The sequence below is a fragment of the Pogonomyrmex barbatus genome, unplaced genomic scaffold, assembly GCF_055798465.1.
Source record: "Pogonomyrmex barbatus isolate J1 unplaced genomic scaffold, ASM5579846v1 scaffold2, whole genome shotgun sequence".
NCBI classification, from domain to species: Eukaryota; Metazoa; Arthropoda; class Insecta; order Hymenoptera; family Formicidae; genus Pogonomyrmex; species Pogonomyrmex barbatus.
Window position 1 is genome coordinate 10898845 of NW_028297116.1, and position 20624 is coordinate 10919468.

Consider the following 20624-nt stretch of genomic DNA (forward strand, 5'->3'; position numbering starts at 1 on the left):
GTTCTTTGCACGTTCTTTACTCACATCCGTCTTATTATCTGTAAATTAATTTTAATCTCAATTTATTTTACTCTTTGTTTTTTTTTAATTCTTAGAATAAAAAAAAAGATAAAAATAAGCTAAACTGAGAGTTAGTTAATTTCTGCCACTGTAGATTAATTTTTATTTCCGTTTTAAAGTTTTTGCTGATTCATTGCAACTATCTTGAATTATGATATTAAAGTACGAAAACACATGATGAAAATTTTTATAAAATATGTTGAAATAAAAATATTTTTTGATAAAATTATATTTGCGATCGATAGAACAGATTTATAAAATATATTGGAAACTTTTGTTTTGATTAACGTTAATCAATAAATAACTATATGGAAATGAATTATATTTAACCAAAAACAAAGCCCAAATCAGAATTTAATTTAACCAAATTATTTAATTCTAGATACATGATTATTCATTGATTACCAAAACAAAATAAAAATATACAAATATTCTATTAATTGCAAACGTTATTTCATTCAAAATCTAAATACTTCTATTTTAATATATTTTGTAAAAATTCTTATCATGTATTGCCATGTCGTAATTAAAGATAGCTGCATTGAATCAACAAGAGTTTTAACTTTCAACTTTTTTTTTAATTCTTAAAATTAAAGAAGATAATAAGTAAAGTAAATCGAAATTAAAGTTAATTTATATTTATAAAGTTAATTTATATATATAAACATTAAAATTGACGTTCTTTTGATTTTATTTTTTATTCTATTATTTATGCGTAATTTGAATCATGTGTCAATGCATATTCGAGCATGAAGATAATTCGCAGTTGCGATTCGCATTGCGCAGCGGATCACCAATCATCGCGGATGATTCGGGAACAACGGCTGCAGGCGCGGCCTAAGGCGAGCGGCCAATCAGATGCCCAGTTCGCTGACGGCGGTACGCGCGTGTGCGTGTGCGCGCGTGTAGGTGGCTCATCGCGAAATATAGTAGCAGCCATCTTATATTTTGTGTCGGAGAAAAACAATTTGGCCGTACAAATGTTTCGCGATTGCCCGTGAAGCCGCTCGACGCAGGGAGGCGGTGCGCTCGATGAGGCGCGACGTTTTTCGACCCTAGACCCGGACCACTACATTAGCAAAGGTTCGTATCGGTGAGGAGCACGTTTAATCGTTTTCACTGAGAAGACGCGCACACAACAGGCACGAAAACCCCCCCTCTACTCGCGAAAAATCCAGTCTCGCCGTCTCGGGATTATATTTCCCCGTTTCTCAATCGGTTGTCTCTTTTAAAAATAGAGTGGCTCGCGCGTCACCCTCGCCTAACGGCGTCCCCAACGATCCCATCGCGGTCGCGTCGCGCCCCGTGCACGATGCGCCCCGCGGTTAAAAGTTATGCAATCAGCTGATCGTCTGGCTACCCTCTGTTACTTGTCAAAGATAAATGTCAAAGCGGACCCCGGTCTAACCTGACGTGGGCGATAATGCGCCCTGCGATCATCTTCGCTTCATGGCGCGCACGATGCCGCTCCATTCCCCCAGAGTATCTTCGCCACTCTACATCTTTGTTCTCGCCTGTAGGTGGATTGGTACGCAGGATATGAGCAGTTTGTCAAGCGCAACCTGACTCTGCTCCCCCATCAGCAAGCAGCACAGCAGCAAGACGAGCAGTCTCAGCAGCTGGCTCAACCGCAGCAGGCTGACATTATGACGTCCATGTTCGATCAGCAGATCAAGAGTGAGCCCATGGGATTTTACTCAGTCGCTTCCAGTCGTTCGGACGGATCCAACTCGATGGTGAATTTGTCTGATGATCGAGAGGATCTCTCTCAACAAGAAGGTCATCTGCAGCCTCAGCAGCAGCAGCAGACACTGCAGTTGAGTCAGCAGCAACAGGGTCAGCAACAGGGTCAGCCACAGAATCAGCAACAGACACAACAGACGCAACAACAACAACAACAACAGCAGCAGCAACAGCAGCAAAGTCAGGCCATGCAACAGGAATCACCGAGTCGTCAATCTACAGGCCAACAGACCATTAAGGAGGGCACGCGATCCAAGCCACAACCTTGCAAGGTTTGCGGCAAGGTGCTGTCCTCCGCTTCGTCCTATTATGTGCATATGAAACTTCATTCGGGGAATAAGCCGTACCATTGTACAGTATGCGAGGCAAGTTTTTGCCGCAAACCTTATTTAGAAGTGCACATGAGGACGCACACGGGCGAGCGACCTTTTCAATGTGAGCTGTGTCTGAAAAGGTTTACGCAAAAGAGCAGTCTCAACACTCATAAACGAGTGCACACGGGCGAACGGCCGTATGCGTGCGACATTTGTCATAAACGTTTCGCCGTGAAGAGCTACGTCACGGCGCATCGTTGGAGTCACGTAGCGGAGAAGCCTTTGGTTTGCGACCGATGTTCTCTCACGTTCACGTCCAAAAGTCAATTTGCGATTCACATCCGTACACATACCGCCAGTACCACTTACGAGTGTAATATTTGCGGACGTACATTCGTACGCGACAGTTATCTGATAAGGCATCAAAATCGGGTACATCGCGACATGAATCAGAGCAGCTCGAATCACAATCCGCCGACGCCGCAGAGCAGCGGCGCCGGCACGCCTGGCACCGGCTTCGAGAGTCCGGTCTGTGATCTGCGCTACAGCGAGGGACCGTCGTCGTTGGACGGCCTCGCGGGAGCTAAGGGCGCGGGCATTGCCGCGGAGATCGCCAGTTTAGCCAAGCAGAACAATCTACAGCTTCCACTACCGCTGCTGCATCCGCAGACCACCAACTAGTGTTTAGACGGCAGCAGTGCTACCCAGTCCCTGCCGCAACACCAATCACCGCAGCAAGTAGTATGTCCCACCTCGGCGTCTTCGCCGTTCACACTTAACTCACCTATATCTCACACCGAGCACACGAGCACACCGCAGAGTGTCTACCAAACGACGGGCTCCTCCGATCCCTTGGAAAGCCCCAACTCCCAACACTATCCGCACTTGTCCCCTCTAGATCCAGCATCGGAGTCGCAGCACCATTCGCATCAGTTGCACCGCGGCATCCCTCCGCCAGGGCTTCATCCCGCGCTCTATTTGTATGCGCAGTACTCGAATACAAGCCCCACGATGTCGTATTCGGAATATATGCAGCGTAATAGTTAAACGCGAGTTTTCATCTAGCATCGATCGACTCGTACGCGAATGATAATATATAGTGAAACTGGTGCTATTTAATCGCGTCGATTGATCAAAGTGCCTATCGAGCATCCACTTCCGAGTCGCAACAACGGATGCTCGCTCGTCACGGTTTAGGAATACGATTTCAGTTTTGGTCCAGAAGGAGTACATCGATTCAGCTCGATCAATCACAAAGTGATTACCGTTCGATAAATATTGCTAATATCTTGCGTGTTTATACCTAATGGATTTTATATTCACAAGCATCTTTTAATATGGGATTGAATAGCACCCGCTTGAGGCGCGGCTTTTAATTGTCGGACGATAAAATCGAGCCGGCGTGGATCGTTCTAATGAATCGATCGCTATCCGTACGCGATGCTAGCTGGAACCAAAGCGTGCAACGTTTCTACGAGTCTTCACGATTTTCGCACTCTTGTTTCGCCTGGTTTTAATCACGTGTCCGCGAGTATACATATACATATATACATATATTGTATATATGTGTATATATACAAGATATTCGATAATAATCGTATCATTTCTCGTGGACAGATAAAGCGAGTTGTACTAAATAGGAAAGTCCTCTACCGTTTTGCGATTTTCCCGTGCAATAATTAATTTATAAAGATATGCGAAAGATGAGCGTGAATTCGTGTGAAGGGATAATCTAGCGGCAAGATGGTTTGGAGATGTAATCTCCACAATTTGGACAAATAATGGAGTATCCGTTTATAGCGCACACTTCCTGACTATCATAAATATCGGTGAAGTTGGGTCATCTATTCACACGCATGCATCACATTCATGCATCTTCATAAATTAATATCTCATTAATTATTTCGAAGTTCGCAATATGACACAGAGCTTTTCTGCTAAATTTAACTTTATCTGTCCTACGAGAGGTGGTACGATTATTACTGGACACCTTGTGCATCATGCAAAAGCCATTATAACACACGTACACATATTTATATTATATTTTTAAAGGAGTTTAGTCACTTGAATCTGTGATATAGATAGTAATTATTGTCTACAATGTTTAAACTATTGGTTTAATATTTTGACGAATATCAAAACGAAGAAAAAGAAAAAAAGCAATGTCACGAGGCGATCAAAAATTTTACCAACGCTGGTCTCTACCGAAGGTGTTTGGTAGACACCCTATACTCTATTAATTTTACAACAGCAACAACAAAGTAACACTATGGCTAATGCTACTATTGTCACCGCTATTATTCTAACTACCACTATCACATCTCTCTGTCACCACCACCGACATTTCCCCAATTATATATCTATCACTACTATTACAACTATTACTACTATCACCACCACTATTATTCTCTACTGCTACTACGTACTACTATATATATATATATACTACTAAAAAAAGAAATTACTACGATCACGTTATCGCTAAGAATACACCCACACACGCGAGAACGCGCGTTTATTTCGGCAAACTACGTCTAGTGTATACGACTACGACCCGTCATATAGTCGTCATGGTTTCTCTTTAGCTTGAAACGCTATGAGAATTTCTTCTGTCGCTTTTTCCTTAGATCGTAAAACGTTTATCCCTTCGCAACACCGACGGATATGTTCGTATGTGACGAGGTGCGCGTTTGTGATAAAGAAAAAAAAAAAAGAAAAATTGTTCTTCGTTTAGAGAGTAGAGCGCAGCTTTCGCAATCAGTTCCATAGTTGTACTTACTTTCCACATATCTCAAGATGTACACAGATATATATATATATATATTGTATATACATATACATAATACGTCGTACGAGTGTATTATAAGGCGAAAGAATAGGAGGAGGATGCAGGTCATAAAAAAAAGTTCTACCACATAAAAGGCGCAACAGGCTGTTGATTCTTCGCGATTAGCTATTAGTTTATCATTAACTCCTATTCTCTTTCTCTCTCTCTATCTTACACACACACACACACACACACACACACACACACACACACACAAAATCACGTCACAAGCTTTAGTGCAAGCGGGGAGAACCATGACAACCGCGCGTAGAAGCAAATCTCAAAGTGAGCACACTTTAAACACGGCTATCGCTTTCGAATAATCGAAATCTGAGAGTTAATTGCGACCACGCGTAAATACGAATTCAGTCATTAATTGCGTGTCGAGCACATAGCGAAACCGCTACGAAGTTACACAAATCGAACAAAGAAACTGTATATTTGCGCTAGCGTGCCTCGAACCCCATTATCGTGCTTCTTTCTCCCTTTTCTTTTTCTCTCTTTCAGCGATCTAATTTTCACTTTGCGAAAATGATCAAAATGATCTTGCGCGCGTATGCCTGAGGCTTTCGATTTAAAGAGGATGCGAAGTCACCTGGGTAAGACTGATCTTTACTGTAACGTAACTGTGAGATACGAAATCTTTATCGTCTTTCTTCCTTTTGTCTCTTCGCTTTCTCTCTATTTTACTCTGTCTTGTCTCTTTTCGATTTTTATTTTCATTACGGAGGCGCATATAAGCGCGCTGAAAAGAGGATGGAAAAGACGATAGTCTTTCATCGATGAAAAAGAGTCGTATAAAAACGTATGCCTGTCGTCGATGACGAAATGAGTTGAGCCGGGCAGTTGGTTAAAATAGTTCATCGTTGCATTAATTAACGTAATTAATTAATTAATTAATTAAGCGATTGATCAAAGTTAAATAAGCGATTAAGTTAAGCGATTACGCGTAAGAGAGATCGCGAGAATGCGCGATTTCTGATTCACGATCACGCTGAGGAACAAGGTGCAATGAGAGAAAGCAATTGATCTTTTTTGTTGGCTAGTCATTGGGCAGCTCTACAAGATATTAATTGTACTACCAAGCTGTGATTAAAGCCTCCGTGCATATGACCGCGCAGCTCCTAATTATAATGATACACATACACACACACACACACAAACACACACACATATATATATATATATATATATATACATATATATATATATATATATATATATTTTGTAGTTTATTATAAATACGTAAGTAAAAGTGAAATTAGATAGCCTTAGGAATCTAAAAAAAAAAAATCACAATTCCGGTCGATCGATTAATTATTCACGTCAATCTCTTTCTTTTTCTTTCCCACTTTTTTTTTCATTTTAGGTGTATATCTTCGCAGTGTTGGGCAAAAGCATGTATATGTGTAGATATCATAAGTTATCATTCGGAGAGGATTTGTAATTATGTATGTGAGTATTTAAAGAGAGTTTTATACGAGTATGCGCGGGGCGCGGGTTTACGTTTTATAAATTTGTATATAACGATCGTACTGTTTGAAATAGTTGCTTGTTTTTTCAGATAATTATTCCTATTTCATCGTTGTTAAACTGATTTATCTATCTGAGTTCAATAATTTGCGAATTGCCAGTCGATGCTTAAGCTGCACGCAATTTATGATGAATACTCGTGGAATTGCTTCGCTTATGTCACATAAATATCGTCACGTAAAATAATATATATATATATATATGATTTAATCGAAAGAGCTTTAATTTGCATCATCGAGACGACGAATTGCGCAAAATTACGATTTCGAAATTTCGTACGGGCAACAAATTTTGTCATCTAAAGACACATTGCTGCTAACGGCAGCAATTCCCAACTTTGCAAACGTTGCAGTTAAATCTTTTAGTGAATGCAACCGGTAAATTTCAGTCATGGACGAATTGTAGCCGACAACATCAGCATCCTAAAAATTTAGTGAGATTTTAACTGTATTATCCAATAATATATAGAATTAAGAGCTATTTCAGACAGTATATATCGCGTACGTAGGCTATATGCTGTATATTTTTTATGTTGGCCAACACTGATTTATCGAAGCTATCGAATCGGTAATAACGATCTCAGACACCGGCCGCCTTTCCGCGGACGTATCTTCGAATTCTGATATTCGTGGCATGTATATCAAAAACGTGTATTTTCTTAAGAAAGGGGGGGAGGGGAGATAGGTCCTTTCTTTAGGAGAGCCCTCGTTGGACCAATACATATGTATATACGAAAGATGATAAAAATGAAAAAAAAAAGAAAGAAAAAAAAGGAAGAAGACGTTCAGCGGCGCTTCTAAAGCGTGGTATACGTCTGCAAGTGCTATATACTTATATACACACATATATATATATATATAATATATATATATATATATATATATATATATATATATATATATAATGCGCCGTGAGCGAATATACTTGTATGTAGAGTGGATGCGAGACATTTCTTTGTTCATTTATCTCGATTTTCCTCGGTTTTCTTAGTGTGCGTTATATACATATAAATCTCTTTTTTAGTCATCCGACGGAATTTCGATGCTTTTTATTATCCTTTCTTCGTTTAGATAAGCGCGAAAGATCTTTTTATTTTAAGTATTTCGAATGATTGTTTCTTTCTTTATTTTTATTATTTTTTTTTTTTTTTTAACAAATATGTCCAAGTGTGTTGGACAAATCATGGACGAGCTACGGTAAACGAGGATGTGTATTTGTAATAGAGATTTTAACTGCGATACCGCTTGATCGAATTCGTAGATGATTGATATTAAAAGTTTGAGAATGTAATATCAACTTTGTTCTACTTTTCCCCAGCTCGTGACTAAGATAGATACTCGCGTTGGCTTATTTTTGTTCTACAACTGATATTTCTCATGACGTCTTGGATTATTTCCGGTAGTTGAGAAGGTCGATTATCGTCGCAACGGAGACATCGCGTTGCTTGATATTGATTCACTCTCACCACTTCGCATAATAGTGCCAGAGATCAATCGATCTTACGTCAATCGTCGATTCGATGTAAGATTGATTTTATTATTTATATAAAAGATTTGATGCCTAGGATCGGTCACCCTGATCATCGTATTGTTGAGAGCGCGAGAATGCGATAGATCACTGTGAATCGCACGAAAGGGACAGAGATGACTCGTGGACATGTGTGTAATTTCGAAATTTCGTAAAAGCGCCTGTACATAGTGTAATCAATAAGGGAATCAAAAGACGTAGTTTGCGTTAGGAGACAAACGCAAAAGCCGCTACGTAAAGCAGTGTGGCAAGTTAACGTAATGTCCTAATGATAACTTTAACCTGATTTTAAGCTGATCTTTTGCGAGCGATGGAAACGATTTCATTGCGAATACGAGAGATCGAGAGCGAATAATTTTTATATCTTCAACTCGTACAGTTTTAGCTGAATAGTAATCGTCCTTTAATTCACATCACTGCAATAAGAAATACGTTTCAATTGAAGAAAAAAAAAACTGCTATAGCATGTGATATTCAAGATATAATCTGCTAAAGATCGATTTGATATTGTCACTTAGCATTTTACATAAATGCTGTCTCCGCTCAATGCGACTAATATGTATAAGGATCCTTAAGAAATACATGATACTGATCTTTTTTATGCAGACGTTATAGATTTTTTTTCAACAAAGTTTCGATCACGTGAAAATTGGCAAGTGACTACGAGATATCTATTCTTTATGTTTTATCAATGGAACATAATTGCACTGAGAGCAATGCGATGAGAGGCAGCGACGATGTTTTTGGTTCTCAGTAAATGAATAGTCACATGAAAGGTATCTTTGAAATAATTTAATCTTATAACAATATTTGTTTTCAATAATTGTAATATATGAAAAAGTAATGTAAATTTGTATAAAATATTATATATAAGAGAGAGAGAGAGATAATTTTAATAGATAATATTTAATTTTGGAAATATTTAATTTGCTGCATGTCCCTAACACTATACTGCATGCAAAATTATCTATTAACAATTATTTAAATAAGATGTTCTAATAACGAAGATTTTACGAATTTTCGTAAAAAAAGTTATTCTGTAAAACACACACACACACACACACACACACCGCACACACACACACCCACACCCACACCCACACACACACACACACACACACACACACACACACACACACACACACACACACACACACACTTGCTATTAAAAATTGGCTGTTCAAATTTATGTCTGTGATTTTTATATTAATTTATGTTATCAATGAGGCATTATCCCATTAAGAAATTTTATTTGGAATTGCAAAGTTGATATTTATCTTTGAAAGATATGAACAATAGAAATTTATACTCATGTAAATTTTTATCTAACATTAGTAAATATCCTGTGATTTTATGTTTAAATTTAGTGTCACTTTCAGAATAGCAATATTCTGTAATGTAATCGTTATGTTATCTGTTCGGATCTTTTACGATCTTGCAGTGCGGAAGAAGTACGCTTGTTAGAGATAATGCAAATGATAAAGAATGGTTATCTAGCTGTTTATTAATAAATCCAACTTTTAAGATTGCTGTACATATATTTTATTTACCCGCGTTTGAAATAAATGTTTTTATTTGCGATTACAGTATTAGATTACTTCCTTACATTTTTATTATCTGAGCAACTCGTAGAGAAATCAGCTTTCAAAAAGGTCGGTATATTATGTATTTAATGTTACTGTATTTTATAAAATTATATATAAATTTATATATAATAAATTACATAATAGTATCTGCAATAGTATCTGTCAAATCGTCTATCAATTTACATATTTATGCATAGAAGATATATCTTGTAATTATAAAGAATTTATTTTATGCAAAACATAGATTTATAAAATTCTTCCGCACTCTTCTCAAATAATGACGATATAATTAGTTGCTTTTAATATATTATTATCCCTGCCATTTCATAAAGCTGTGTTATATCGAAAGAGACATAAGTGAGTTATCTTTAACAATTTTATTCTTATTAAATTCTTCCATTGTTATTACATTTAGTTCTCGCTGATGAAAGTAAAATTAGTTATTTTAACGTCGAATGTATATATAAAATAATTTATTTTAATTCCGATAGATAAATTAAAGTGCCAGACATTAAAAAATTAGATAGGGCAAACATCGATATAGTTTATCTTTTTTGTTTATTACTTTTCGCTATCGTAAAAAATTGATTGAAATGCCTCATTAAATTCTTTCTATAGATAAATCGATTCACGCTCATCTCTCAATGACACTGCTCTCTTGCGCTTAAATAAGATAGATCGGTGATGTTAATGTAGCTAACTTAGCTAATAATCGCAAAGCGTTAAATAACAAAAATTATCCATACAGTCAATAAATTATAGCTCGTGGATTTGAAAATATCATACAATTATATGAGATGAGAAAACATTTTTTAAATTATAACGGTGCGTGAAAATCGATTTTACATGCTGATTCTCAACTCAATGATATTAAGTTATTTGCAAAGTTTTAAAATCACATTTAGAGAAGAAAAAACGAGACTCTTTAAATACATGAATGCTTTTGGAATCAAGTCGTGCTTTTTTAATAGCACACTATATTTATTTGTACTATGTACTGTTTATGTAATTTATTATTACTATATTCTATATTTTAATGAAATGAGGAATATAATATATAAACGTAAAAATGTAAAGAGAGTAAAAACTAGATTTTTTACACATTGAGATTTATATTCATTGTATATATTTTTACGTATATATTTTTTATTTTTTTGTATAGATTTATATATATGATTGATATGTTACGTTTCATATCAAATTAAATTTTATTAAGTTTTTTTTTTTGAAGTATTATTTTCACAATACTCGTAAAAGATGTTTTATATCGAGGAATGAATTTAATTGTATTTTTGTATTCGTGTTAAATTGAAAACAAAAAATCGAGTTTCGTTGTAATGAAGAAGAGAAAGTAATCATTGAAACTGCGAATAAATCGACGTAGAAAGAAAGATATACATAATTGCGCCACTTTGCGAACATCGTAATACACATAATTATATTAGAATATATTATGTTATTTTGTCGTCCTATTATTACAAAAGTCTCTTTTATTATAGATATATTTATTTTAGCAATCTTTTTGCGTTTTCTATATTTAAAACATCATAAATATTATATTTAGAAGAAAGAAGAAAAACGAAACGGAAATCATGATTAGAACGAAAACGGATTTTAAGAAAATGTATTTGTTTCACGATTGCGATTGCGAGATTATTTATTTTCAATTTTTTTTTTGTAACGCGCATACGTCAATATCAATTAATCGATCGATTATCAGACATACAAAATCTTGGAACGCTTTATACTTGTCAATGTTTGTAAATAGTTCGTCTTCGTTATGTTGATTAATTATCATCTCAGATGTATATCATGTACTCTAATATTCTAATACTCATACAGTTTAATGGTATCTAGTTGCACGTATCTTCCTGATGTATTCTTTCAGTGAATTTAAATTGAAATGTGGAACTATTGGTGGTGGCATCCTTACCCATACACAAACCTCCCCTAACATATATACGAAGTCATCCTTGAAAATATTGCCACTTTCTAAAGCGTGATATTCGTTGGAAAAAAACAAAAAAAAAAAAAAAAAGAAATGTGATTGAGGCGTGTGAATGTCTTTGTTTCTTACTATTAACGAGTGTCAAGGGATAAGACCAATTCGATAATCGGCGTTTACGCGATGAGAGAGATTAGATCGGATATGAGATCACCTCTCGGAACGTTCCAATGAACAACACGGTTCATAAGTGGCAATGTTTTATCGGAAGGCATCCAGTTTCATTCCCGATACTTCAAAACCAGTTCCTGGTTTCCGACTACCTTTACCAAGTGCTCTATCGTGCCGTGCGATCGACTCCGTACTTGTGATAGCCCCGGTAAGCACAGCCCTGGCTCGTAACGTTTTATACCCTCGCGTCGCCTGGCACGAGCAGCACGTGATGTAATTAAACCTGACTTTCAGTAGGGGGTCGATCAAGGAAGGTCTCGTAGGAGGGACGGTAGATGATTAAAAAAAAAAAAAAAAAAAAAGAAAAGAAAAGAAGAAAAAAGAAGAGAAGGGAATTCGAGCTTTCGAATTTTAGCGATCGGTCTCGGGGTCCGACGAACGAAAGAGGAAAGCACCTAAAAACCGGGGAACTCTTGATGATGCAGAGGAGGAGAGGGGGAGGGGGGGGGAAGGGAGTTAAATTGACAATGCTCGCGTCGCTCGACATTGCGCCTGTACCATTTTGCTTCTTTAGCAGAGTACAATGCCATTTATTTTTGTAATACGTTTACGTAGGATAGCTCTTATTTTTATAGAGGTTTACTGTGCTACCGTAAGTCTTATAGAGGCCTGCGTAATAAAGTAGTGTAGGAATTTTTGTAGGTGTCGCGGAGTCCACAGTGGAAATATATATACATACATATACGTATATATATATTAAAAAAAAAAAAAAAGGGACACGCACTTCTAGTACTGGCTTTAGTTTGGAACGAATATGGAGATGCGCAATACACACACACACACACACACACACACACACACACACACACACACACACACACACACACACACACACACTAAACACACACACACACACACACACACACACACACACACAGATCCGAATACATAGCAGGAATTTTATAGTCAGGGCAATGATTCTCAAAGCAATTTTTCCGCGGGCGAGTGAAGAGGAGCAAGGGGATAGGAGAGGATTTCTGGCAGGGATTTCCGCGTGAGGGAAGAATATTAGCGCACTTTAAATTACAGCAATAAAATATCTCCTCAGCGGTGGCAGAGTTGCGACAAAATAGGCACTCCGTTCTTTTTTTTTTTTTTTTTATTTTTTTTTTTATTCCCGAAGATAACAATTATCGTCGAAGCGATACGCGTCGTTCTTTCTGGCATCGAGGCGACGATCGTTTCGACTCGAGCGACTTGCTTGATCCACGCGTCGGAGCTAGATTTAATATGATGTAAAAGAGATGTACAAAGAGTACCGCGTGCGTCAAGCGAATCATTTGAGGGGAAAGAATGCAATACAGAGGCACTTCGGGATTGAATGATCACGTTGAGAGGATAAATGTCACGTAGCGTTTCTGAATCGCGTAGAAATAAATCGATTCACAAGAGATGTAGACGAGACGAACGGCGAAGGGGGGGACACCATAAACGGTGTCCCTCGCTCCTTTTTTTTTTTTTTTTTTTATTTGAGATATGCTGATATTTTTGTAGCAAAACCCGGCGAGAGATTTGAGACACTTTTCACACATGCACGAAATCTGCACATGTATATACATATAACAACGGTCTTCCTCGTCCAACGATATTTTTTTGCAACGACGGCGGGAGTGCGCTTTGCATTCACTCTTTACAACTTACCGTCACACACTTTTGCAATAATAATGCACAGAGGTGATAGATCACGATGTAAAGAGATCCACGATATTTATGGAAAGTTCTATATAGTTCAAAACGTTCTATGGCCACGTTTTAAAGTAAGATTGCGTTGATCATCATTTACTCATGATACTAGTCCTGTTATATATATGTCTTAAGTTTGGAAACAAAATATGATTACTTTGTGAATCGGGAGTAGTTTTCGAATTTTTATATACTTATATTATAATTCTCTCATGTTATTCATTTAGGGTTGCCATATTAAAATTTTCAAAATTAGGACTTACAAGCCAAAAACCCCGAATATTTCGGTTGCAACCCCGGACATGTACAAAAATGCGCTTAAATTAATAAAATTGATTATAGAATAATAAATCATTATTTCACATCTAATTGTTCATTAGCATTGTTCAGAGAGAAATTTGAAATTTGGAAAATAAATAAATAGACTATTTTGATTTAAAATAAAAAGTTTTATTATAGTTAGATTTAGTTTAAGTTTTATTAGATATTAAAATTAGTTTAGATTATATTAGGTGTTAAAATTAAAAAAATTTTAACTCATGTGATATTTATGTGCTATTTGATAATGCAGAATAATGTGAGAGGAATCAAAACAAAATATTTAGAAGATTTCTTAAAAACCCCGGACGCTTTCAGAAAATTCCCCCGGACGTCCTAAAAAAGAGGCAATATCCGGAGAAAAGAGGACGGATGGCAACCCTATATTCATTGTAATCATTTCCATTGAAACAAGTTGTTTCCCCACGAAATATGTCTTACCGTTAACTTCCATAATATCAATTATGTCGATTCTTTCTTACGAGCTGTGAAGGGTTAATACATGTTAAAGAAATCTGGTCTATCGGGGGTGCTAAGAGTCACCAGGCCGTAAGTACAAGCGTAAGTTTCTTCTCTAATCGCTAATAATTCTCTCAACTCGAGTTTTGAACGGTGCCTAAAAGCCTTGATATTAAAAGACGAACGAAAGCAAGTCCGGAATTGCGTGTCGTCGAATCCTTGGCGAGTAATGGGTGGGTAGAAGAAATGAGAGGGTTGCTGTTAATCGCGGTATTTTCACATCCGTGTCAGCAATATCACGTGTTAAAAAAAAAAAAAGAAAAGAAATCACAGGTGGAACAAAATTATGATACGATATACGACGATAAGATATACCTATGTACCATCGATGCGTAGAAAGTATCATGTAACATGTTATATACACCCGCAAGTGTGTATGTATGTACGTACGTATGTATGTATGATGTAAACAAGGGGATTATCGTAGCGCTCCATTAAGGGAGAATAAAGTATATAATTGAAAGAAATAATAAACGCTACCGAACTATAATATAAACGACAATGAAGAAGTAGATAGATCTACGCCGATTTATGTATGTACGTAAAGTAAAATGTAAGAATCGCGAGTAACGTGCACTTTTGTAATAGCCATTTTGCGAAAAACGATAAGAAAAAAAAAAAAAAAACAAACACAGAAGAAACAAGACGATAGCAGAGATAATAAAAAGTTGACGCTTGGTATACCATAGTTTTTATCGACATATCCTATCCGAACACATCCTTCTTACGTACATACTGCATACCTAGTTATTGCAGATACGTGTTATAAATAGGATATTTTATGAGCAAACGATACTAATATAATTACGATTATTATTATTGTAATTATTTTGATGATTATCATTATCGAGATATTAATTATTATTGTCATATAATTAACGCGGAAGGTATAAGTGCGTAATAACATAAAGATGGTACAAGTAAGGCAAGCATGTATTGTACATAGCTGTCAACCTTTGCCCCACCATACGATATACATATATATAGACATATATGTATATATATATATATATATATATATATATATATATATAAATATAAATGCATACAGCCATTATATTGCAGAAAAACATTAACCGTTGTTGTACTAGTTATTATTGTGAATTATTATTACTTGTCATCCTTATATTATCATCATTATTATTACTATCATTATTATTACTATTATCGTCATTATGATTATTGTTATCATGTCATCATCATCATCATCATTACCATCGTCTCGCGGCGTCATTTTAATGCTACATATACTTTTAAATTAATGTTACATTATTGTTGACGGAAGTAGCCCCTCACTTATAGCACATGCGGAACAAAAGTTATATTTATTTGCAGATTGGATTCTACCTCAATCTTATTGTAAACAAAACTACCCAAGTGTCCTCCACGCCTATCCTTCCATTTTCTCTGAATGAAATTTTCATGAGATATAGCGCGTCGTTACAGGCGAGAGACATTGATTTGCAGCGACCTCAAACTGTGATAGTGTAAAGGATATTTAAATTAAGTTTTTTTGCGCTGTATACGAGAGAGAGATACATGTAATTCATCGGTGAATCGTGCGAACGAAATACACATATGTAAATTCGACGAGCTCATTACATGATTGTGTGTGATAAACGTGGCATAAAAGAAAATAGATCATCAATTGTTATACGAATATATTATATTTCATTTACTATCTTATATAACATGGCTGTCTTAAGATTAAGTTAATTTTGTAATGAGCTTCACGATTTTCGTTTGCAAATATTTGGAACATACGCTTTTAATATTAGATTTATGTTGTAATTATGTTTTAATAGAAAGTATTTATATTCCCCAATTTATTTCACATTACCTATATAACATTATCTATATAAAAATGAAACATGTATTTTAAGTAAAAGATTCTATAAAAAAAAACATGTTTTTCATATATTAGGCATACATCACATAATATTGTAACTGCATTCTATGCAGACTGTGAATATGCGATATTATAAAATGTAGAACTTTCTTTAAAGCTTGATCAATTATATACTATGAACAAATGCTGTGCACTTGTGATTTAAGAGTTTGTGATGTCACCGCACGCGATATGAGTTTTTCTTTCTTCGTTCTATGTCAATTTAGTTCGAGTAATCGAGAAAATTGGAATACTACATCGTGATATGGGTTCCTTTATTTATGTGTTGCGCAAGAATTAATAGTGTTAGTTATAATTGCCTATAGGGCCTCGATGATTTCAGTGTATTATTATATTGTGATGTTAGCTTAAGCTCTTGCGAGATCGGAGATTTGTAACTGAGGTTGCTGTAAAATCAATCTTATCGCTAAGGTGAGGGATCACTTTCATAATTTTTTAGGCTACACAAAGAACGCCCAGAAGCAGATGTCGATTGTCCTCGAAAAATAAGAAAAGTAAAACGTATCCCGCGTAATTGTGTTGAATGGTGAAATGCGATGTTTGGGAACTGTATATTGTGATCAGCAAACAGACTACAACAGTGTAGTTTGTTCGTAATAAAATGAACAAACAGAAATACTTGTGTAATAAAGTAGGTATCCAAAACAAAAAATTTGGTCATATCTGTTGCTGATATCCATTCAATAATAAAAATCTATTAATTCATGCACATCATGATCAAAATATATTTTATGTATAAGCTTTAACAAAATTTACTTTACTAATAAGGTAAGTACTTACGACTTTTCATGTATTTTTTTTTGTCTTATTTATATTTAATTTGTTGTTAATATCCTATAGAATTTAAAATTCAAAAACTTTAAATTAAATACTTTTTATTCAATTTCCACATCAACTACAGCATCTTCTACGATCACTTGCTCAGAAGTTACAGGAACTTGTATCATTGGCAAAGGATCAGGTGATCGAGTGTAAGTATTACTTGTCGAATGTTCTTTGAAATACTCTCCACCATTTTCTTCGTATTCTTTGCGACTGACTAAATATTCAGGTAAATTACCATTTAAACCAAAATCTCTTGCACCGTACCAAGCATCCAAGCTAGTATTTTTCGCAATATTCACTTGAAAGTTCGATCCGAAAGGTCTTATTTCGCGTAGTTCACGTTTTAATCTTTCCAATAATCCTGGGAAAGCTGTCGATCCACCAGTAAGAAATACATTACTTACAAGACGCGTTTGTTCTTCAGGAGTGTATTGTTTTAAAACAAATTCGATTGTCTCGGCAATTCCCGCTTCCACAGAACCGATCATAGATGGTTGAAATAATAATTCTGGTGCTCGCAATCGTTCAACGCCTACGTGAAGCTGGTGAGTTTCCCCAGGAACCATAGGAACGCTAGATCCAGCACTATCAAATTCAGGATCATGATGACGTAAAACATCTTCCAGTTCTAACAGCTTCTCTTGTTCTAATTCTGAATCTGAATCGCCACCTTCCTACAAAAACAGTATTCTGTAACAAAAGATATCAATTTTTGCAATTTGATATAAGAATGAAAATATATATACCCTATTTATGACTTTATACACGTCCCAGTCTTCATCCCGCATACCAAAATCATCATCGCGTTTTTCTTTCTTCGCTAACTGACTAATTATACGCATCCTCTCCTGTGCGGCAGCTGTTCTCCGCTTCGCCATATCTTGTCTTCGTTGTCTTTTTGCCATACGTTTATCTAATATTTCTTGTCTATAAAAAATAAAGATTTAATACATAAACATATATTTGATGAATATTAATGATATGTGTATTGACAAACAACCTCTTCTTTCTAACTCCAGCAATCCATTCATCAAAATCTTGTTGATCCTTAGGTTGAAGGCTTGATTTAATCTTAGGTTTTTCTTCCATTACGATATTTTCCTCTTGTGAATTAGCAGCAACGATTTTCTGTCTGGTTCGTTCTACCTTTGCTTGTAGATTGTTGATCATTTTTATTAAATCAGCCTCATTCGCAAGAGAATAAGATTTTAATGCCTGATCAAATTCATCGATTTCACCTTCTTCTAAAAGATCTTGGACTGCCAATAATTGATTAAGTTGCTCCTCATCTTCTGCTAACTGCAAATATTATATATATATTAAACATATTAATTAAATATAAAGTGATATTACACATATAAATAAATAAATACAATTATAAAATATCAATTATAAAATACTAATTATAAAATACCAACCCTTTCTTCTCTCTTCCTTGCATTAATTTCCATCAATCGCCGTGCTAATTCTCGTTTCCTTTCTTTTTGTTGTTCAAGTGTTAAGCCAGGAGTAGTAGCAGGCGCAACATATGGTAATTGAACTCTCAAAACATGTGTATCATAGTAATCTACATCTGCCCATTTAGATAATTCTTCCTGATAATTTAAAGCTATCATCGAATGTTCGTGTATCAACTCCTGGAGATTATGAGGCATTTAGTAATTATCATTATTGTTAATACAAATTTTTTATAATATATGATATGTACCTCTGCCCGACTAGGCGTTATTGCATTAACGTGTACTGGATATTTTAATTGAAGGAGTTTATGCATATATGATGTAATATGATATCCACCAATATTGATTCTTCTTGCATTTGTGGCATCCGCTTTTCCATCCAATATTGGTATTATATGAGTTGTATGGTAGCCTATGCTAACTATTAAACCATCTGGTGGACAGTTATTATGCTGGTATGAAAATAAGCAATCAATTCCATATGCTATAGATGGTACATTGTAACATTCAAATAATAATTCTGCCATTACTGAAATACATAAATTTAATAAATTTTTGTATATTGAATATATTAATATAAATTATTATTTATTTGAGATAATCAGCTTTGTTAGATGATCAAGTTTGATTCCAACCTTTATATGCCTCAGTTTAGAAAATATATATTTGATTAAGATTAGAATTAAAAAAGAGATTGATTAAAGTTAAAAAAATTTTTAAGTAAGAGTATAAAAACATTGTGTAATCTATTTTAAAAAATTAATATATAAATTATCATCTACTTACAGTTACGAGAATAATTGGGATTGAGGAATGCTTCTGTCAGTATAATCGGATGATTTACACTACCCTCTGTATCTATACCCATGTGTGTGAAAGTATAATCAAATATCTGTTCTTGAGCCTCAAAATGTGTTACAACATTTCGATCGAACTGAGTCTTCAATTGGAATCGAACAGCTTCGATGTTCGCTATATCATTTCCTACTTGAGGCTCTCCATCCTTCTTGCCACGTTCCTTTCGTGGTTTCGCTATGAGATTCTTGAATATTAATTGTGGTTCCTTTTCGGTAGCCCAACCAACTCTGCAATTGTAGGATCCTAATATCAAATAGTATTGTTAATTTACTATGCAGCACAATATATCGATATGACATTACCATTGTCAATAACCAGTGGAGTACATTCGGACTTTACTCGTTCCGAATAAGGATGTATTATATCCGGTGCAGCCTTTATATCCTTTAACTCAATCAATTCTATTTCCATTTTATCGGCCTGGAATATAATTTGTAAATATTGTAAACATATATAATTCCCACGCACGAGACGCTTTTACAACACAGGGGAACATAACCTATATCTGCACCTATACAGTTGGCAATAAACTGCTAACTTCAAGTATGTTCTTTTGAAGCGACACACTCGGCACAAATGTCGTTCTATCTTTCTTGGTATTCAATAAGCAATAAGAATAAAACAAGAATAAAACAATACTTGTATTACTAAATGGAAAGTTTTCTTTATCAGTCAATTAAATTAAAAAAGTAAATCTAAAAAAATAAATTTGAAAAATTTTTAAAATATCAAATGCAAAATTTAAAACTATTCTTAATCTGATTATTTTAATCTTTTAATTGTTTAATTAAAGATATTATTTAAGTATTATTCAAAAATATTATACATATAATGTTATTACATAAAATAAATTGTATACACATTATAATTTAGATTCATAAAAAATGAATAGATGATAAAACCGACTACGAAACAATTTGATCATTGATCTATGGTTTATGTTAGTCTTGAAGATTTGAACCACTAATAAAAAAAAAAGAAAAAAAGAAGAAGAAAAAGATTAATATAATGAGTACAATTAGTTTATTTCTAGGTTTAGAAACTCGGGATATTAAGTCATTCCATGCTAATGTCATACCTATGATAGATTATCGGTAGCAAAAAATCATAAAAAAATCATAAGAAAATTTTATTCTTCATTTCGGTTTTTGATATTGCTTAAATGGAGCGATGCTGGAAATTAGTTTTCGAGGGGATTTCATTGTGCCTGTATCGGCTCTTTAGCTATTTTTTGTCTGCTTTCTCACTTTCTCTCTTTCTGTACTTGACATTTAATTTATTATAAA

The 20624-nt window shown here is 35.0% G+C and overlaps 2 protein-coding genes across 3 annotated transcripts; one reads left to right on the forward strand and one right to left on the reverse strand.

Moving 5' to 3' along the window:
• Positions 1-932: 932 nt before the first annotated feature.
• On the forward strand, positions 933-11632 carry LOC148936662 (uncharacterized). Its single transcript, XM_089076385.1, has 2 exons — positions 933-1143; positions 1581-11632. Exon 2 carries the CDS (start codon positions 1707-1709, stop codon positions 2796-2798), a length of 1092 nt encoding a protein of 363 aa, XP_088932511.1. The 5' UTR covers positions 933-1143; positions 1581-1706; the 3' UTR covers positions 2799-11632.
• A 2433-nt stretch (positions 11633-14065) lies between these two features.
• Positions 14066-20315, reverse strand: Arp5 (Actin-related protein 5). 2 transcript variants are annotated; one of them, XM_011636514.2, is made up of 7 exons: positions 19641-20315; positions 19267-19581; positions 18729-19009; positions 18439-18657; positions 18021-18319; positions 17767-17947; positions 14066-17694 (listed from the first exon to the last, which is right to left on the reverse strand). In XM_011636514.2, exons 1-7 carry the CDS (start codon positions 19747-19749, stop codon positions 17071-17073), a joined length of 2028 nt encoding a protein of 675 aa, XP_011634816.2. In that variant the 5' UTR covers positions 19750-20315; the 3' UTR covers positions 14066-17070. The 2 variants fall into 2 exon arrangements, with proteins under 2 accessions (XP_011634816.2, XP_088932510.1); XM_089076384.1 differs by having other exon boundaries at positions 19267-19565; positions 19641-20314.
• Positions 20316-20624: the final 309 nt, after the last annotated feature.